The 17491-nt window shown below is 38.4% G+C and overlaps 1 protein-coding gene across 9 annotated transcripts in view; it reads right to left on the reverse strand.

Moving 5' to 3' along the window:
* The window catches only part of DNM3 (dynamin 3), a 634013-nt gene that overhangs the window by 338696 nt on the left and 277826 nt on the right, over positions 1-17491 (reverse strand). For 6 of the 9 annotated variants that reach the window (XM_051857117.2, XM_008264064.4, XM_051857115.2 and 3 more), the window contains 2 exons: positions 10513-10564; positions 9667-9696 (listed from right to left, as the gene is read on the reverse strand). In XM_051857117.2, the coding sequence (XP_051713077.1) occupies positions 9667-9696; positions 10513-10564 (82 nt within the window). The remainder of the gene's footprint in view (positions 1-9666; positions 9697-10512; positions 10565-17491) is intronic. The other 3 variants (XM_002715619.5, XM_051857116.2, XM_008264067.4) reach the window with 1 other exon arrangement.

The raw sequence follows: 17491 nt of genomic DNA on the forward strand, positions 1-17491 counted from the left end.
TTCCAGTGAACTCTATTGTATTCAGTACTTTGGGATGGTTCTGTAAGCAAATGAAGCTAATAATGCACTACAGGTTACAAATGAGAGAAAGTATGGTTAATTGAGGTTATTAAGAACAGAAAGTAATTCAAACCAATTGGTAATTTAAAAAGTTAAAGGTTTTAAGAATCTATTACTGAAACTGTTTTATTGTTCAATCTTGTATGTTATATAAGATGGAAAACTGACTCCATACTGAAGGACTCTCTGGAATGTACAGTTTGATCTTTAGATCTTATAAAAGGGATGGTTAACATTTTTCTGTAGTAATAGCATAGCCAAAATGAGAGTTTAAATTATGATTTCACAGGTAGATTTACTTTGCCATGGGCACAGTAAATAGGCAAAACCTCCCTTTCAGAACAAAGGAAGGGAGAGAAAGTTTTACTAATGACTTCAACTTTTATATATAAGATGGTCATCATGTTTGATGTTAAAGTGAAAACACAGCTTTCCTCGTGGGCACTGTCTACTTCACAGAAAAACCATTATCAGAACACACCTGTGACTATAAACTAATAGTTTAGTCCACCAAAAATAAGAGATGGGACTTGAACACCCCCTTGACTTGCAACCTCTTAAAGGTTTCCTCTGGTCTGCTTTAACAAAAACCAGGAGTAAAAGAAGGGTGGGCAGCAGAAGCAATGTAAAGATGCATGGCAGGCCAATTAATGGCTGCTTTGCATAGTGATCTGCCATCAAGGAGACATAACAGGCCAGTCCATTGCAGTGGTTTTTGATGTGGAAAGCCAGGGCTTCAGCAGAAGTCAGCTTATGAAGAGTCCTGACAACTCTACCAGCCAGAGTTGGGTCACTGGAAATGGAACTTCCCTGGAGTCAAAGGACTTGTTGGGTCAAAGCTGAAAAGCCCTTCACTCAGCCCAGCTTCTAAAGTAACCACCCACTGCTGAGGGGACAGTCAAATAGGGTTAGCAACATTGCAGGCACATTCAATTGGGACGCAACCCAGCTGTAAAAATACAGTGAATGCATCTGTGTATTTTCAGGAGAAAAACCTAGATAGTATGTCTTCAGTGCTATTCCAAATAAAACTCTAGATTTAAAAGATGCAGAAAAAATTAGCAGGCTGTACATTTCATAAGATGTGGCTTTCCTGGACTCTATTCTCTATTTCATAAAAATAATGATTGTTGTATTGTATAAGCTGTTGATTGGATCCTCTGGAGATATTTTCCTAGAGTTAAGGAATGACAGGGAAACAAATTCAAACAGCTATTATAATTTTTCATTGTTAATCAGAGTAATTTCTACAAACTCAACTCCATTCTTTTCAACACCTGACAGCTTTAGTAAAAGAAAAAATTTAATGAATACATTTTGTTACAGAAAATATAATTTAATGAAATTAAACAGAAAATGAAATTTACAGATGTGATTTGCCATAACTGAGATTATGGAATGAAATTTGTGATGCAATTTAAAAACTATTAGAAGCAATGGCTATATACTGATTAGAGAACAAGTTCTGCAATTAAATTGCTTGGATTTGAATCCTTGTGATATTTATAATCTGTGTGATGGGGAACATAACTTGACCTCTCTATGCCATAGTTTACTTATTTGCAAAATAAATAAGGATGCCTACCTCATAGGACTGTTTGGATAACTGAATGATTTAATGTGTGTACAGCACCTAATACCACACCTAGAAATCAACCATCATTATCACATTTAACACTCACAAAAACCTTATGGAGCAGTTATTATTATCAGTTTATTATAGATTAGAAACCTGAGGAACAATAACATTATATAATTTACTCATCATTTACACAGTGACGTGACAGGCCCAGCTCTGAAGAACAATTATACTGTGTTGCTTCTCATCCTAGTATGTAGGCAACTGAATTATTTAAAAGAACAAGAAGAAGGAGGGGGAGGGGGAGGAGGAAGGAGAGGGGGAAGGGGAGGGGGAGGAGGAAGAAGAAGAGGAAAAAGAAGGAAAAGAAGAAGAAAGGAAGGACAATGCATGAATTGGAAAACAATAAATTTAATAAACAAATGAATGAGAGTTTAAACAATGAGACAGTGGCCCTCTTAATTTCCTTTATGAAGATAACACATGCAAGAGCCCTATTTTCCAAATTAAGTTGTCCCAAAGACAATGCTCAGCAAGTCCCTGCCATCATCATTGGAGATGTACCTCCTCCCAGTGACTATCCTCTCTCCTTCAAACAATGGCTCTTTCAGGCAGAGAGAGGCAGTGCAACTTCTCTTTCAGGTCATAATATCTTTAGAGCTGCCAGCCCTGTCCCATATAATCTGGTCTAAGCCAATTACTGTATCTCATTTTCTGGCCACAGTGATTGGTTCACAAGTGAACACATGATCCAAGCCAGTCCAATCATGACTTTTTCATATGATCTAAGTGAATCAGAAGCTTGTTCAGGAATGAGCACATGATTCAAGCCAGTCCAATCAAAGGGAACTTCAAGGGATATTTTCTGGAAATCCTAGGATAATGACTCTTATTTCTGTTTGATGTAAAGTCAAGTTGATTTTTCTGAATTTTACATCTGAAAAAATCCTAACTGATGCAGATATTGGTAGACAAAGTCAGGTTAAGTGTGAAGGTTAAGAGTGACAGATTTGAGGTGATGCTATAGCATCTCATATGACCAAAGTGGTTCAAGCCCAAGCTGTTCCATTTCCAATCCTACTCCCTGCTAATGCTCCTGGGAAAGAAGCAAAAGGTGGCCCAAGTGCATGGGTTCTGGCCACCCACATGGGAGACCCTGATGGAGTTCCTGGCTCCTGGCTTTATGGACATTTGGAGAGTGAACCAGTCAAAGAAAGACCTCTCTCTCTCCCTTCACTCCCTCCCTCCCCCTCTCTATAACTCTGCCTTTAAAATAAACTAATTTGCAGGTGGGAGGGAGGTTATGGGGGAAAAAGTCGCTATAATCCAAAAGTTGTACTTTGGAAATTTATATTTATTAAATAAAAGTTGAACATATAAACTAATCCCCAGGTTCTAGTCCTGGTCGGGGCATCAGATTCTTTCCTGGTTGCCCCTCTTCCAGTCCAGTTCTCTGCTGTGGCCCAAGTGCTTGGGCCCTGCACCAGCATGGGAGACCAGGAGGAAGCGCCTGGTTCTTGGCTTCAAATCGGCGCAGTGCACCAGCCGTAGCGGCCATTTGGGGGGTGAACCAATGGAAGGAAGACTTTTCTGTCTCTCTCTCTCTCTCTCTCACTGTCTAACTCTTCCTGTCAAAAAAAGAAAAAACAAGAAAAAATAATCAATTTTTTTTGGGGGGGGACAGTGATGTACTCTAAAGGCTAGAAGTATTAGCTGACTGGAGAAATCAAAAGTGAGACCTCTGAGGCATTCTCTTAGTCTATGAAGTTGGCATGCTTGTTGACCAGTTGTAAAACTTGTTAAACTGTCACTTCTATTAATATTAAACTCAAATCATGTACTTACAGAGGATGAAGAACTAGGGGGCTTGGTAAGAATATTTCAGAATATTGAAGTGCAGTTGCAATTTTTCAGATCTGTAGGAGGTCCTGAGAGACTACTGTCTAGTTAAACTAAGTTTCTAAAAGTAGGAAGAGAAGACACCATGTTTTGATAGGAAAGGTCTTTGCTGCTTGCAGCCTATAATACAAAAGGTTGATAATCCAGTTGCCTGGAGATTTGTGGGTTTGAGAAAGCCAAATTTCATGCTCCAATCTAAAGTTAGAACTATAATGGGCACATTGATGGCAAACAAAACAGACGATAAGCCTGGGTCTAGAAGATACCCTGGTCCCCAGCTCATGTAAGCACCTGTTCTACTCCCTGCCTGAGGAAAGTCTCCCCATTTATATAATTGCAGTAGGATGCAGTCTGGGACCATGGAGCATACCAGTGGTGTCTTCCTATTCTAGGCTCCTGAAGCTAAAGGGATGAATTACAAGTCATATAAAGGCTACAACAATCCTCCTTGCTGCTAACATTTTCAGACACAGGAAATTTTAACCCTGTTTCTCTTGAGTTATCTACAGTTGAAGATGAACAGTATTCCAGAAATACCAGTAGCTATATATCACTTTTGTGCCCCTTCTGCATTGTCTCTTACTTCTAATTCCAATAGCATCTCTTATTTTCGGTTTTCAGATAGCATTCTCTTTCCTCTTAAAATACAACATCCCACTCACTGACTCCCAACTCATGACTACTTCACCTTACCCCTGATGTACATTTTCTCTGATTTCAGTAATATCTTCAGTGCCCCGGCTTACCTATCTCCTTCCAATTTTCAGTCAACATCATCTTTTGTCTTTTTTTTCCCCTGTGGACAAGCTCATATTTTCCTATTTCCCCAGTTAAGCCCAGATGACTGAATTCTGGGTAATGGGATATAAACAGAAGTGATGGATGCCACCAATGGAATGGTTCTTTTTTTTTTTTTCTTTTAAAAAACGGTTTATTTATTTACTTAAGAGGCAAGTTACAGAAAGAGGGAGAGACAGAAAGAGAGGTCTTCTACCTGCTGGTTCACTCCCCAAAGGCCACAACAGCTGGAGCTGAGCCAATCTGAAGCCAGGAGCCAGAAGCTTCCCCTAGGTCTCTCATGCAGGTACAGGGGACCAAGCACGTGGGCCATCCTCCACTGCCTTCCCAGGCCACCAACAGGGAGCTGGATTGGAACGGGGCAGCTGGGACTTGAACCGCTGTCCCTATGGGATGCCAGTGCTGCAGGCGGATGTGCAACCCACTACACCACAGCGCTGGCCTGTGGAATGGTTCTTAAAAATCTCCCTCATTCAGCTTCTGTCTCTTTCTCATCTGCTAGAAGAATGAAGAGGATTCCTAAGGCCAATCTATTTCTGACCATGTGAAGCAGGATGCCTCCAGATTGATGACTTTCATCGGATTATTACAGCAGGGTGAATTACACTTTACTGTGGTAAGCTGAATTTTTTTTTTTACTGCACTTATGCACTTGTTACTTGATAGATTGATCCTAATACACCAGTAAAACCATTTATATTAGATTACATGGCACTTTCTCAACTTGTGTCTATTCAAAAAACTTTAATCCAACTTCCGTCTTGATCTTACATGATACCTTCCTAGGGAGACAGATCATCTCAATCACCTGAGTTCTCAGCTTTATGTCACCTTCCAGTTATAGAGAAGAGCATCTCATGGTGCCAAAAGAATTGGTACTGGGGCCGGCGCTGTGGCGCAGAGGGTTAAAGCCCTGGCCTGAAGTGCCAGCATCCCATATGGGCACTGATTCTAGTCCTGGCTGCTCCTCTTCCAATCCAGCTCTCTGCTATGGCCTGGGAAAGCAGTAAAAGATGGCCCAAGTGCTTGGGCCCCTGCACCATGTGGGAGATCTGGAAGAAGCTCCTGACTCCTGGCTGCAGATCGGCGTGGCTCCGGCCATTGCGGCCATCTGGGGAGTGAACCAGCGGATGGAAGACCTCTCTCTCTGGCTTTACCTCTCTCTCTAACTCTGTCTTTAGATAAATAAAATAATTCATAAGAAAAAAAGAATTGGTACTATTACTGGACCCTCACATGGTCCCTAGCACTGATTAAAACTTTCCACACTCCAACTATCTGACAGCTTCCCTCAAGTTTCTTGAGCCCTCAGAAACCTGACCATTCTTTTTCTGAAATGTTCTCTCACCTTAGCTTCCATTCCACTACTCTCCAAGTTTTCTTTTCTCTTTACTCTTTGACTCCTTTTCAGTTCCTCATTCTGTTCCTGTTCTCCTTTCTCCATCATTCCTTAAATCTTGAATTTCCTTCTATGTCCTCACCCTTTGGAGGCAATCTCATCTTCTCCCATGGCTTCAGCCACCATAAAAAAGCCTGCATCTCCAGTCTGCATGAGTCCTGAATCTCAAAACCTACCAATGTCTCCAAAAAAGTACAAACACAAAACTGAATTCAGTACTCTCTTTTCCATCTTCTCTGATAACTGCATCTTCCTCTTGTACTTCCTTTCTCAGTGGATCCCCTTAGTCATAAGCTTGAGAAAGTGACGTAACCCCCCCAACAACTATTTATAATCCTTCAAATCCTACCCCTAAATATATCTTGAATCCAACCCTTATCCTGATACCAACATATATATTTTTCTCATTGAAATTACTTCCAAAAGATCCTTGCCAATTTCCAGATCTCTAGCTTTTCTCCTCCAAACTATTCCATATGGCTGATGCACTGACCTCCCTAAGATAAAAAAAATCAGTTGGTATTCCTTCCCTGCTGAAATAACTTACACTCCTCTCCAATACTTTTGGATGAAATACTTCTCTGTCTCTTCTGAATTCTAGGCACTTTTATCCAACTTTCCATTAGGCATTTTTATTCCAGTTTCTCATAGTGACCCACATTCAAAGCTACTCTTCCTGACTTTAGATCCAAAACTGACTTCTTGACAATGTTCCTTTACTCATGAAACATATCACCTTCTTACCTGTGCCTACATCAGAAATCTGAAATCTGGATGGCAATAGAGATAATCTCCAGTCCTCTCCCCAACATCCAAAGATCTTTTCTACATTTCCTACTTTTAGACTCTTAAATTCATCAGCTTCTCATCAAATCTAGTATAAATACTCAAGCCCAGATCAGCACAATTACTTGTCTGTGACAGTCTCCTAACTATTTTCCTTTTCCCAGGCTTTTCTCCTTTTCAAAGTCTTTCTCTATGCTCCAGGCAGAATTTTCTCCCTAAAATGTTAACATAAGTTGCTTAAAACACCTTGCAATGATACTCCACTGTTTTTGTAAGCAGCATGAAAGTAGCTTTAATAAAGGAAAACAAAAAACAACAAATAAGCAAAATTGTTTCAAATAATATAATGAAATAGACAATGCAAGATGTCAGAGAAGGAGGGTGACTTTGGACCCAAAGGTCAGGGCTGACCTTTTGCAGCAGTGATGTTTCATTGATTTTGAAGCATAAGCAGGATCTAGCCTTGGGGAAGGAGGCAGACTTGAATTTGTTCGCTTACCATCATCATTACTGGGGGCTATGAGCCCTGGAAGCCAGGGCCTGTGATTGATTCAATGTACTGCTCTCACCACTCACCAGTTTTTGGCATATATGGGTTTTGAATATATGTTTGAGGTGTTGGATGGATGAATGGAATATAAATTTGAGTTTCTGCACAGTCCACCTCTAGGTGAACTGTGTAATCACATGTTTTTATACATTCATTGATACCAACTTGTGGAACTAATAAAATTTCTAGATAGACAAAATGAATGGGATTAAGAAACTAAAGAGTTTTTTCTTTCTTTACCTAAATCCACCTAAAATTTTCAGAACAGATGCTATACAGTATTCCTTTATAGTCAGCAGTCCTAAGAGGGTAGCAAAATGGATGAACTACTTGCTAGGAAACTGCAGGGCATTTCAGTCCCACCAACCACATAAGTCAGCATTAGTCAGAGGCTGGACTCCAAGGTTCCCTGGCTTTGAGTCTCTGTATAGGCAAAATTGCTTTCATACAAGTCCAAATCAACATTAGGTACTCAGATTCATAAAGAAAGCAATTTTAAGTCATTATAGGTCATTTCTGGTAAGAAAGAAAAACAATAAAGGACTCCTTACATATATTGTATTGAGTAGAAATTATATGATTTGATTCTGCAAAATAAGATACTCAAATTCATACTTGTTTACTTGTAAACTAGAAAGAGTTTTGTCTTAGCAAAACCTGACCTGAAATGAGAAAAATGTGTACCTTTCAAATTAATCTACTTGGTGTAACTATTCATTTGTCTCACTGCAAAAATACAATGTATTTAATTACATGGCATTGCCTCTGACCCCCATAACATTCTAACATTCAAGAGATGTCTGGTCTCAAGCATGTTGGATGAGGGATCTACATTCTATTATGATAAATCATACAATTCTATTATCTTGGGCTTTAAAACTCAGCATGTGGGCTTTGATGTATTCAGCAAAAATCAAGTCACAGAATCACAATTACTATGATTTTAGCATTTGGAAGTAATATAATAGAAAGCTGTCATAAGTTTTTGTTCAGATCTGATTTAAAGTATATATTTATGCCAATTTACCATGGTTTTCCTATGTGTTTATACTTAGAGATACCTCTGACCATGAGGAAATTTTTATAGTAAATTCTTTACACCACACCCAGGCATAATCTGGGCATTTCAGGCATCAAAAGAATTTGCCATAGCTTCTAATTTTCCCAAGTGCCTCACTGTTCTCATTTATAACTTTTATAATTTTCTTATACTTAGTATTTTCTTTCCAAAAAATTTTCAAGAAGTAACACATGCTTCTAGGAGCAGGATTTTAATTCTTTATAGGTACATATCTGGTATTGGCTGCAAACCTCATTAAGTATATTATTTCTGACTTAAAATTACCCTGTAGAGATATTTTTTATTCTTCCTATCACACAACCCAGCCTCAGTTTATTCAATGCTACATGATTCAGTGGCAGAGCAGAATATGAATCCATGAATAGTTAGGTTCAAAGTCTGTATCTTCCAAAACATCAAGGGACAAATAATTGACCCATGTTCTAATCTCCTTCTTAACTTGTACAAAGTTGAAAGGATAGGCCAGCGCTGCGGCTCACTAGGCTAATCTTGCGCCTTGCGTCGCCGGCACCCAGGGTTCTAGTGCCGTTCAGGGCTCCGGATTCTGTCCCGGTTGCCCCTCTTCCAGGCCAGCTCTCTGCTTTGGCCAGGGAGTGCAGTGCAGGATGGCCGAGGTGCTTGGGCCCTGCACCCCATGGGAGACCAGGATAAGTACCTGGCTCCTGCCATCGGATCAGCGCGGTGCGCCAGCCACAGCACACCAGCCGCGGCGGCCATTGGAGGGTGAACCAATGGCAAAAGGAAGACCTTTCTCTCTGTCTCTCTTTCTCACTGTCCACTCTGCCTGTCAAAAAAATAAAAAAATTAAATAAATAAATAGATAAATAAAAAGAAAGAATAAGCTTAGCTCATACCTGGTAGAAATGAGAACATCATTTATTGCTAAATGCCAAGGCTAGTCATTTGGCAGAGTCTTTACACTCTAATAACAAGAAGAGATCGTATTTGGATTTTAAAAATTCAAATTTATAGCCATATAAAATGAAAACTGGTATTTTTTTGCTTTTTGCTTTATTATTTAAAATGAAATGCAAAAAGCAGGAATTGAATAGGCTTATCAACAAATAAATCAGATACTCAATATTTACCCACCTTTTGGAAGCATCATCTACATTTATTGGAAATATTATCACACAAAGGGAAAAGAAAAGCTTACACCTTACAACAACACAGCATAAAAGGACAGAGATGAAGATCATTAATGATTTTAATTATTTTAAGGCCCATTAAAATTAGAGAAATATCAAAGCACCCACATGTTAAGGGCTTACTATTACAGCATTTTAGAATTTACTAGTTCATACCTTTCAATCACAGCAAGTTATTAGCAGTGAAGGGATGAACTCTCTTTTAAGAGGATTTTTATTTCAATGATAGGGTGTTATGAACAAGACAACCTAAGTTCAAAAAAATTAGTAGCAAGCGCTAGTTGAGTTAATCAGTTAAAGACAAACTGTGCCCTTTGAAAGCAAAATGAAAAAGCAACAGTAAAGCTTACAGAACTTAGCTCGTACAATTTGCCTTGAAGGCGGAAGATTGGTTCCCTGAAATAGCAAAGAATTATATGCTTTAGTTCAGAAAAAAAAAAGGTTTTAAAATAAAGTCTGTTATTACCTCTTCTCCTTTCAAAACAATGGAAAAAAAATCTAGATCAGAGGTTTCAATTTGTTCAATAATTGTACCTCTGAATTAAAAAAAACTATAAATCATCATTGTTTTGACTTGAAAAGAAATAACAATACAAATAATCATTATCACATAAAACATAAAAGAAACAGCAAACTGTCGGAGTTAATACAATCTCTGCAGAGCGCTATTAGTCAGAGACAGCTGGTCAGCCCCAAAACACAAAAACTCAAAAAGATCACATCTTCTTAAGAATTAACATCTTCATTATCCAACAGGAATTTCGTATGGCAGAGATTAAATCCAACAACTGCCTTCTTTTTGAGCTGTCCCTTCACTGTTACCAAGCTGTGCAAATGTGTGAACTAGTCAGCAGCACCAGAAAGCTCATGCAACTACTTGCCACAGTTTAACCTTGAATTGATTCATAGATTCAATGTTAATTTTAGGGGTAATGTAAGCAAGCAAAATAGGACATGAGGAGTCAAATCTGAAATGCAAATCAAGTAACAATAAAGTTACTTAAAATAAATCAATATGGTTAATAGCATAAAGTAGCCAAAAATAAATGCAGTTCACTCCAAAAATTTTAGAAACAAAACCAAGATAAAACAAAAGCTGCATTTCAAGCAAAATTTGCACATGATTAATTTGCATTAAAAATGGTCAATCAAAGCAATTTAGTTCAAGTTTTTTGGGGCATGCATGCACTGATTCTATTATAGGATTCCTACCTGATTTCCAATTGTGGTTTTCTTGTGAACCTGACTGCTCCTCTGTTGAGCACTGAGAAAAGCAAAGGAAAGTTGCACTGAAGAAATTCGCAAAGTTTTTTTCTTCCTGAACACAAAACAGATACTAAAATACATTCAAGCTTTAGAGAAAAAAATCAACAACTGAGGCAGGTCAGTTTAATTCTGGAAGCAAAATCAAACTCAGTGAGATTTCTAACAGCAATTAACAATCACAAACCAAAAATGTAATAACATCTCAGGAAGAAAACCTGAATGCATTAGTCACAATGTGAGTTGGTGTATTTGCATCATCTTACAGGTTTATAGAATAGTTGTGATGAAAGTTAAGTTAATGCTTAATGAGTACATACCATGTTTTAAATGATTTACCATTCATACTGATTTTAATTCTAACAACCATGTGAGGCAGTTAATACTATCGTTCTCATTTTACGGATGAAAAGACTGAGGTACACAGAAGCTAAGTGGCTTTCCCAAAGTCACTCAGCAGATAAGTGGTAATACCAAGTTGTATGGCCATATATCCCAACTGTGATACTATTCAATCTCACTGCTTTGAATTCTGGTATATTCTGACAAGTTCCTTTGTGCAGCTCCAGCTTGGACCTATCCTCCTAGCTCTGGCCTCTTATATGCTTTTGACAACTCAGCATGCCTACTTTGATGTTTAATGAGCAGCTCATACTTAGTATTTCAAAACTGAACTTATTTCCTCCCCAAAACCTGCTGCACCAATGGTCTTCCCATTTTTAATTAGTGGCAACTGCACGCTGCATTTTCAAGTGCTTAGACCAAAATCCTTGACTCCTTTCTGTCACATCCATACCCAATCAGCAGCAAATGCTATTGACATTACCTTCTTCTAATGTATTTAAAATTCAATCATTTTTTACACCACTTTTCTTGCTTCCCCCTTGGTCCAAACAACATCTCTCAACTGGATTATGACAATCACTTGCTTTCTGACATCTGCTCCCACAATTGTCCCTAATGTCTATTCCCAGTAAGGAAGTCAGAGCCATCCTTGTAAAAGGGGATTGTGTCACTCTTCTGCTCAAAACCCTCTACTGCCATCTATACGTTCTGTTCGGAAAGGTGAAATTCAAGGCTCTCAGAAAGGAACACAAGGCTCTGCTCAACTAGCCCCCACCCTCAGTCTTTGATCCAACCCCTACTACCTTCTGCCTCATTCTCCAGAGAGCTCTAGCCATACCAGTCTCTGTTTTGTTCCAAAGCATAGAACACACTCCCACCTCAGAGCCTTTATGTCAGCCTCGAATGTTTCTCATGTACATCCACATGGTTCCCAACATCTCCTACAAGTCTTTGCTTGAAATTTCTCTTTTCAGTAAGGTCTACCATGATCACCCTTTTTAAAATTGAACCACCCCCCTCCAGGACTCTTACCCCCTTTACCCTCCTTGCTCTTTTTATTTTCCATGTTCAAACATAATAATGTAGTTCACTTTCTGTGTGCCAGTTCCCCTCCATTTGAATGCATGCTTACTGTGATCAAGGTTTGTATCTGTTTTGTTCACTGCTATAGGCCCAAGGACCTGGCATACAGTTAGCTTTAATAAGTACCTGTTTAATGAAAGTCCAATGAGGTTGATGCCATTATAACCCGCACTTTACATGTGAGCACAGACGATTACAATCCAAACAAAAGTTGGACAATTTATCCCTAGAGCACTCACATTTAAGCATTATGTTACTCTATCCCTCAAAAGAACAGTTCCAGCACTTTCTTGTGGTGGATCCAACAGGATATGAAACCACAACTCAGGCTGGTGTTGTGGCACAGCAGATTAAGCCACCACCCGCAATGCTGGCATTTCACATTGGAGTACAGGTTGAAGTTCCAAAGCTCTGACTCCAATACATCTCCCTGCTAATGCATCCTGGGAAGGCAGCAGAAGATGGCCCAAGTCCCTGGGCTCCTAACACGTGGAGACCAGGATAGAGTTTCTGGCTCCAAACTTAGGCAGGGCTCAAACAGAACTGTTGCAGCCATTTCAGGAATGAACAAGTGGATGCAAGATTTTTCTCTCTTTGTATCTTTCAAATAAACAAATCAATCATTAAAAAGAAAAGGAAAAAAAGGAAGACCTTTCTCTCTGTCTCTCTCTCTTACTGTCCACTCTGCCTGTCAAAAAAAAAAAAAAAAGAAAAGAAAGAAAGAAAAGAAAAGAAATGACAACTCATTTTGGTTATTCTGGGAAGACCATCAACACTCAACCCTCTGCCAGGTTGTTTAATAGTTAGTTTGTAGAAGCTCATAGTTTTTAGAGATCATTGGAATAGTCTAAATTAGAGAAAAGGTAGATTAAAACTATTGGTCAACCATCTAAAGGGATGGGATGTTATGTTTCAGAAGCAAGTTAGAAATCAATTTCATTCTTAAAATTGTTGTTCAAAATAACTGTCTTATATGATCTGCCCTGATGTATTTAAGCTGCTTCCCTTCACTCAAGCTCACGAAAACCACACACTACATTCAGTTGAGAGTGGCCGGAGGTGTGTGATGAAAGTCTCCACTGCATTTGGTGGCAACAAATACTTTGTGTGTATTTTTTGCTTTTCAATGTCTAATTTGCAAATTTTAGCTTCTCTCTTCCTTCCTTGTTTTCTGCTGTTTTTCTAGTTTTTAGTTTAATGCTTAATTTCTTTAGCCCCTAGGGAATTCATTTCTGAACCATCTCTGAGAATAATGTGAATTTACGTTATACAGAGTTACACAGGGCTTTGTAGTAAGGTTGTGGAAATGACAAAGTTTGTGCCTGTCTTTGGCCAGCACCCATAGTGTGCACACTGCCCTCTGGCTGCCCACCGTGCCCCTGCAGCAGGACCTCTGCCAATCCCTCCCTTGCTATCTCCTACATTCACCTTTCCAGGCCCTGCAGGTTTTCCTCTCGTCTAGGAATACATGAGAAAACTATGTCATAATGTGATTGGGCCTTCTTCACAGGCTACAGTTATCTCTTCCAAGCACCATAATTGGGTTTTGGGGTCTTCTATAAAATTAAGCACTGGTTAGTGGGGATAACTTTGGAACTGTGACAGATCCACAGGTGTTTACTTTGAACAAGTCACTGGAGAACATAAGCTTCTGTGAAAAGCCTGTTGAAATCACTTAACAGGGGACAAAAGCAGCTAAATTTTTGATTATTCCTTGCACTATCTTGGGAAGAGCTCATGGATCTGTTTCTCAGCAGTAAAGTGTGTATGTGTGTATTAAAGAGTTAGAATCAGACATAAAAGGAAGGGATCAGGGACTGGATTAGCTGTTTGTTAAGTTCCCTTTGGATCTACAATTCCTTGAAATGCAAAGTCACTCTCAGAATTTCCACTGAAGAGCTTCCATATTCTTTTTCTAAAAAAGATTTGTTTGTTTATTTGAAAGTAGGAGTGAGAGAGAGAGAGAGAGTGAGAAAAAAAAAGAGAAAAAGAGAGAGAGAGCTTCTAACCACTGGTTTACTCTTCAGATAACATAACGGCCAGATAGCCAGTGCTGAGAGAGGCCTGAGCGAGGCCACAGCCATGAGCCAGGAGCTTCATCCAGGTCTCCCACATGGATGCAGGGGCCAAAGCACTTGGGCCATCCTTTGATGCTTTCACAGGTACATTAGCAGAGAGCTGGATTGGAAGTGGAGAAACTGAGACTCGAACTGACATTCATATAGGATGCATCATCACTGGTGGCAGCTTTACCCACTATGCCACAGTGCCAGCCCTGCTTCTATTTTCAAAATAATCCATACTGGGATTAGAGCTGTGATGTCGCAAGTAGAGCCACTGCCTATCATGCCAGCTTCCCACTTGGGCACCAGTGAGTTCTGGCTGCACATCCAATCCAGTTCCCTGCTGATGCACCTGAGAAAGCAGAAGGTAGCCCAAGTCCCTGGGCCCCTGCATCCACATGGAGACCTGGAAGAAGCTCCTGGTTCCTGGTTTCAGCCTGGCTAAGCCCTAGCCATTGCAGCCATTTGGGGAGTGAAGAGTGAGTCAGCAGATGGAAGATTTTCATTCTCTCTCTCTCTCTCTCTTTGCTTCTGTCTCTTCCTCTCCTTCTCTGTAACTCTGACTTTCCAATAAATAAATAAATAAATATTTTTAAAAATTCCAAACATTTGACCTAAGGCTTATAAGAAGATACAGAAAGATATTTTATAAGCCAATATTAAATTTTAGAGTTAGAATAAACACTAAATTACACATGCTTCCACTTAAAGAATACTCCTATTGTCCCCCAAATGCAAACATACTTACTGTTGTTGATAAAGATTGTAAATACTGAAGTCACTTCATAAATTACATAATAATAATAAATAAGCTATCTAGTTAGAAAACATCATTTACCACAATTCTTCAGCATGCTATGATAACTTAACTAAAGGCATTACAAAGCATTTATTTAAGATTATATGCATTAGAAAACGTTCTAAGATTTACAAATTAATATAAGTTCTTGGACATATTTTTGGTTATATGCCCTTAACTGGTTTTTTCTGCAAAATTATAGAACATATCCATTTATAATGCTTTGATACAAGTAAAATATTTAGGGTACCAAGTCTGTGGAAAATATAAACATGTATAGGTTATGGTCCTTGTAATCAGAAGTTCATAATTTATCTATTACAGATCAGAAAATATATATACAAAACACAAATAACAAATAAACAATAAGACCTACAAAAATAAAAAGGTGAGGCAAGTGTTTGGCCTAATGGTTAAGACACCTAAATCCCAACTTCCAGGTAATGCATATTCTGGGAGGAAATAGGTGATGTTCCAAATAATTGAGTTCCTGTCACCTATGTGGTAGACATGGATTTAAGCCTCAGCTCTTGGTTTTTGTCTGGCCAATGCCTGGCCATTGTGAGCCTGTGGAGAGTGAATAGTGAAACGGTTCCTCCACTCCTCAAATAAATAAATTAATCAAAATTTAAAAATCAGTATGTGTGAATGTAATAGAAATTTGAAAAATACGTTTGTTTCAAATGTGAAACATAATTATCTCATATCTTCTTATGTGTGTCTGAGTGTTTATACATTTTTTTACTAATCATTTAGGTTCCTGCTATACACAAGTCACTGTGGAATGATTTGTTAGACCACTAAAATATAAAACCATAAAACTAAACTAGTTTTATTGGTTTATGCTTAGAGAGGGAGGGAGGGAAGGCATATCATTATGTCCTTAGAATTCTATCTACAAATCACGTGGAATCTGTTGAAAACTAATTAAAATTTAAAGAGTATAAAAAATTACTCTAAAAGTATGTATCAGGAAGTTTAATATTTTAAACAAATACAAAGACACTCAAAGAAAAAGTATGCAGAGTGCTTTCTCTTACCTAAAACATTTTGTGCACGTTCTCTTCTGTCCTAGCATATATGATAAAAGATTCAAAATAACAGGGGAATGTGCCAAGGATTGTGTGATAATTTATCAAATAAACCCCCTATACATAGTAATTGGTTTGGATTAATATTGTAGAGACAATAAATATTCTTCTGGTATGATTTAATTCAAAATTTATAAAGAAAAATTGAAAGAACAGTAAATTAGCAGAACACAATATGCATTTCAAGAGAAGTCATGGAGAGTAAAACTACTACAGCAGAATCATGGAATACTAGATTCAGGTTTGTAAATGAACTTACAGGTTTTCTTATACAGTAACTGTATGTTGGGGTCAATTACAGAGTATTTGGCTATTACACTGTAGGCAGCAGAAAAATATTAAAAGTTTCTGAGCCAGCAAATGGCATGATAAACTCGATGGTCCAGTAAAAATTACCTCCAGAAAATGAGCACTATTGAGTCTGAATCATGGAAGACAAGAAGCTGGCAGCCCAACCCCTTCCTTCTGACTGTTGGAATAATGCCCTGCCTTCAAAGTCCTATCAAGAAATATTTCTGGAGTATGCCTTTTAGAAACCTCCAGTTATCTTTCCTTTTCATGAATTCCTAAAGCCTTCTGTCTGTGCCTGAATTCTGTAAACAGGATTGTGTTATGGTCAAGTCTCTATTTCTCTCCCAACAATGTCTGCTCCTTGACAGTACATGGTATATTGCATTAATTTTGGTATGACTACCCCTATCACCATTAATATTACTTAACATAAGGTTTAATGTAGTATCTTCAGAAATATTTATGGAATTCTATTTTGATCCCAAGGTTCCTAATAACCAGATGATCAATGCTTATCTAAGATAGGAAATCTAAAAAATTTAAAGAAGCTAATTACAGGCATATGTGCTGAGGCAAGAGTATGACACATTTAGGGATCCCAAAGTGGCCAGACTGCCTGGAGCACAGAGTTAAGAAGTAAGGTAGAAATAAATTGTGACAACAGAATAGGTTGAAGGGATAAGCAGGAGACAGATTTTCCAGGGCACTGGAAATTATACTAATAAGTTTAGACTTTATTCTGAAAGTAATAGGGAATCCCTGAAAGAAAGAAAAAGAAATGACAGGAGGCAGGAAGACTATTCAAGTAAACCAAGTAAGAGAGGATTCACTTTAGTAGTAGCAATGATGAAGGAAGAATAGACAAACTCAAAAAATATTATGGAGATATAATCAAATGGACTTGGTAAAGATGAAGGAAAACAAAGATAAGGGAATAAAGATTAAAGAATGACATCATGGTTCTAATCTGAGCAACTGGGAGTCACCACTCAGAGAGTAGGAACAATGGAGAAAATGTAAATCAGAAGAGCAGATGAGTTTCATTGGAATTACTGGGATGAGGTTTCTCTAGAATATACAAGTAGAGATGTATCTACTATAGTTGAATGAGGTACACAGTCCAAGAGAAAGTCCTGAAATAGGTGTGGGGTCATCAAATCAAGTTGGTAATTGAAACAAATGGAGTGGACGAGATTGGTCAAGGGGCATGGAGTGGATGAGAAAAGAAAAGGCTCTAGGGAAGAAAAATGAATTTA

This window comes from Oryctolagus cuniculus, chromosome 7 (assembly GCF_964237555.1).
Source record: "Oryctolagus cuniculus chromosome 7, mOryCun1.1, whole genome shotgun sequence".
Taxonomy (NCBI): domain Eukaryota; kingdom Metazoa; phylum Chordata; class Mammalia; order Lagomorpha; family Leporidae; genus Oryctolagus; species Oryctolagus cuniculus.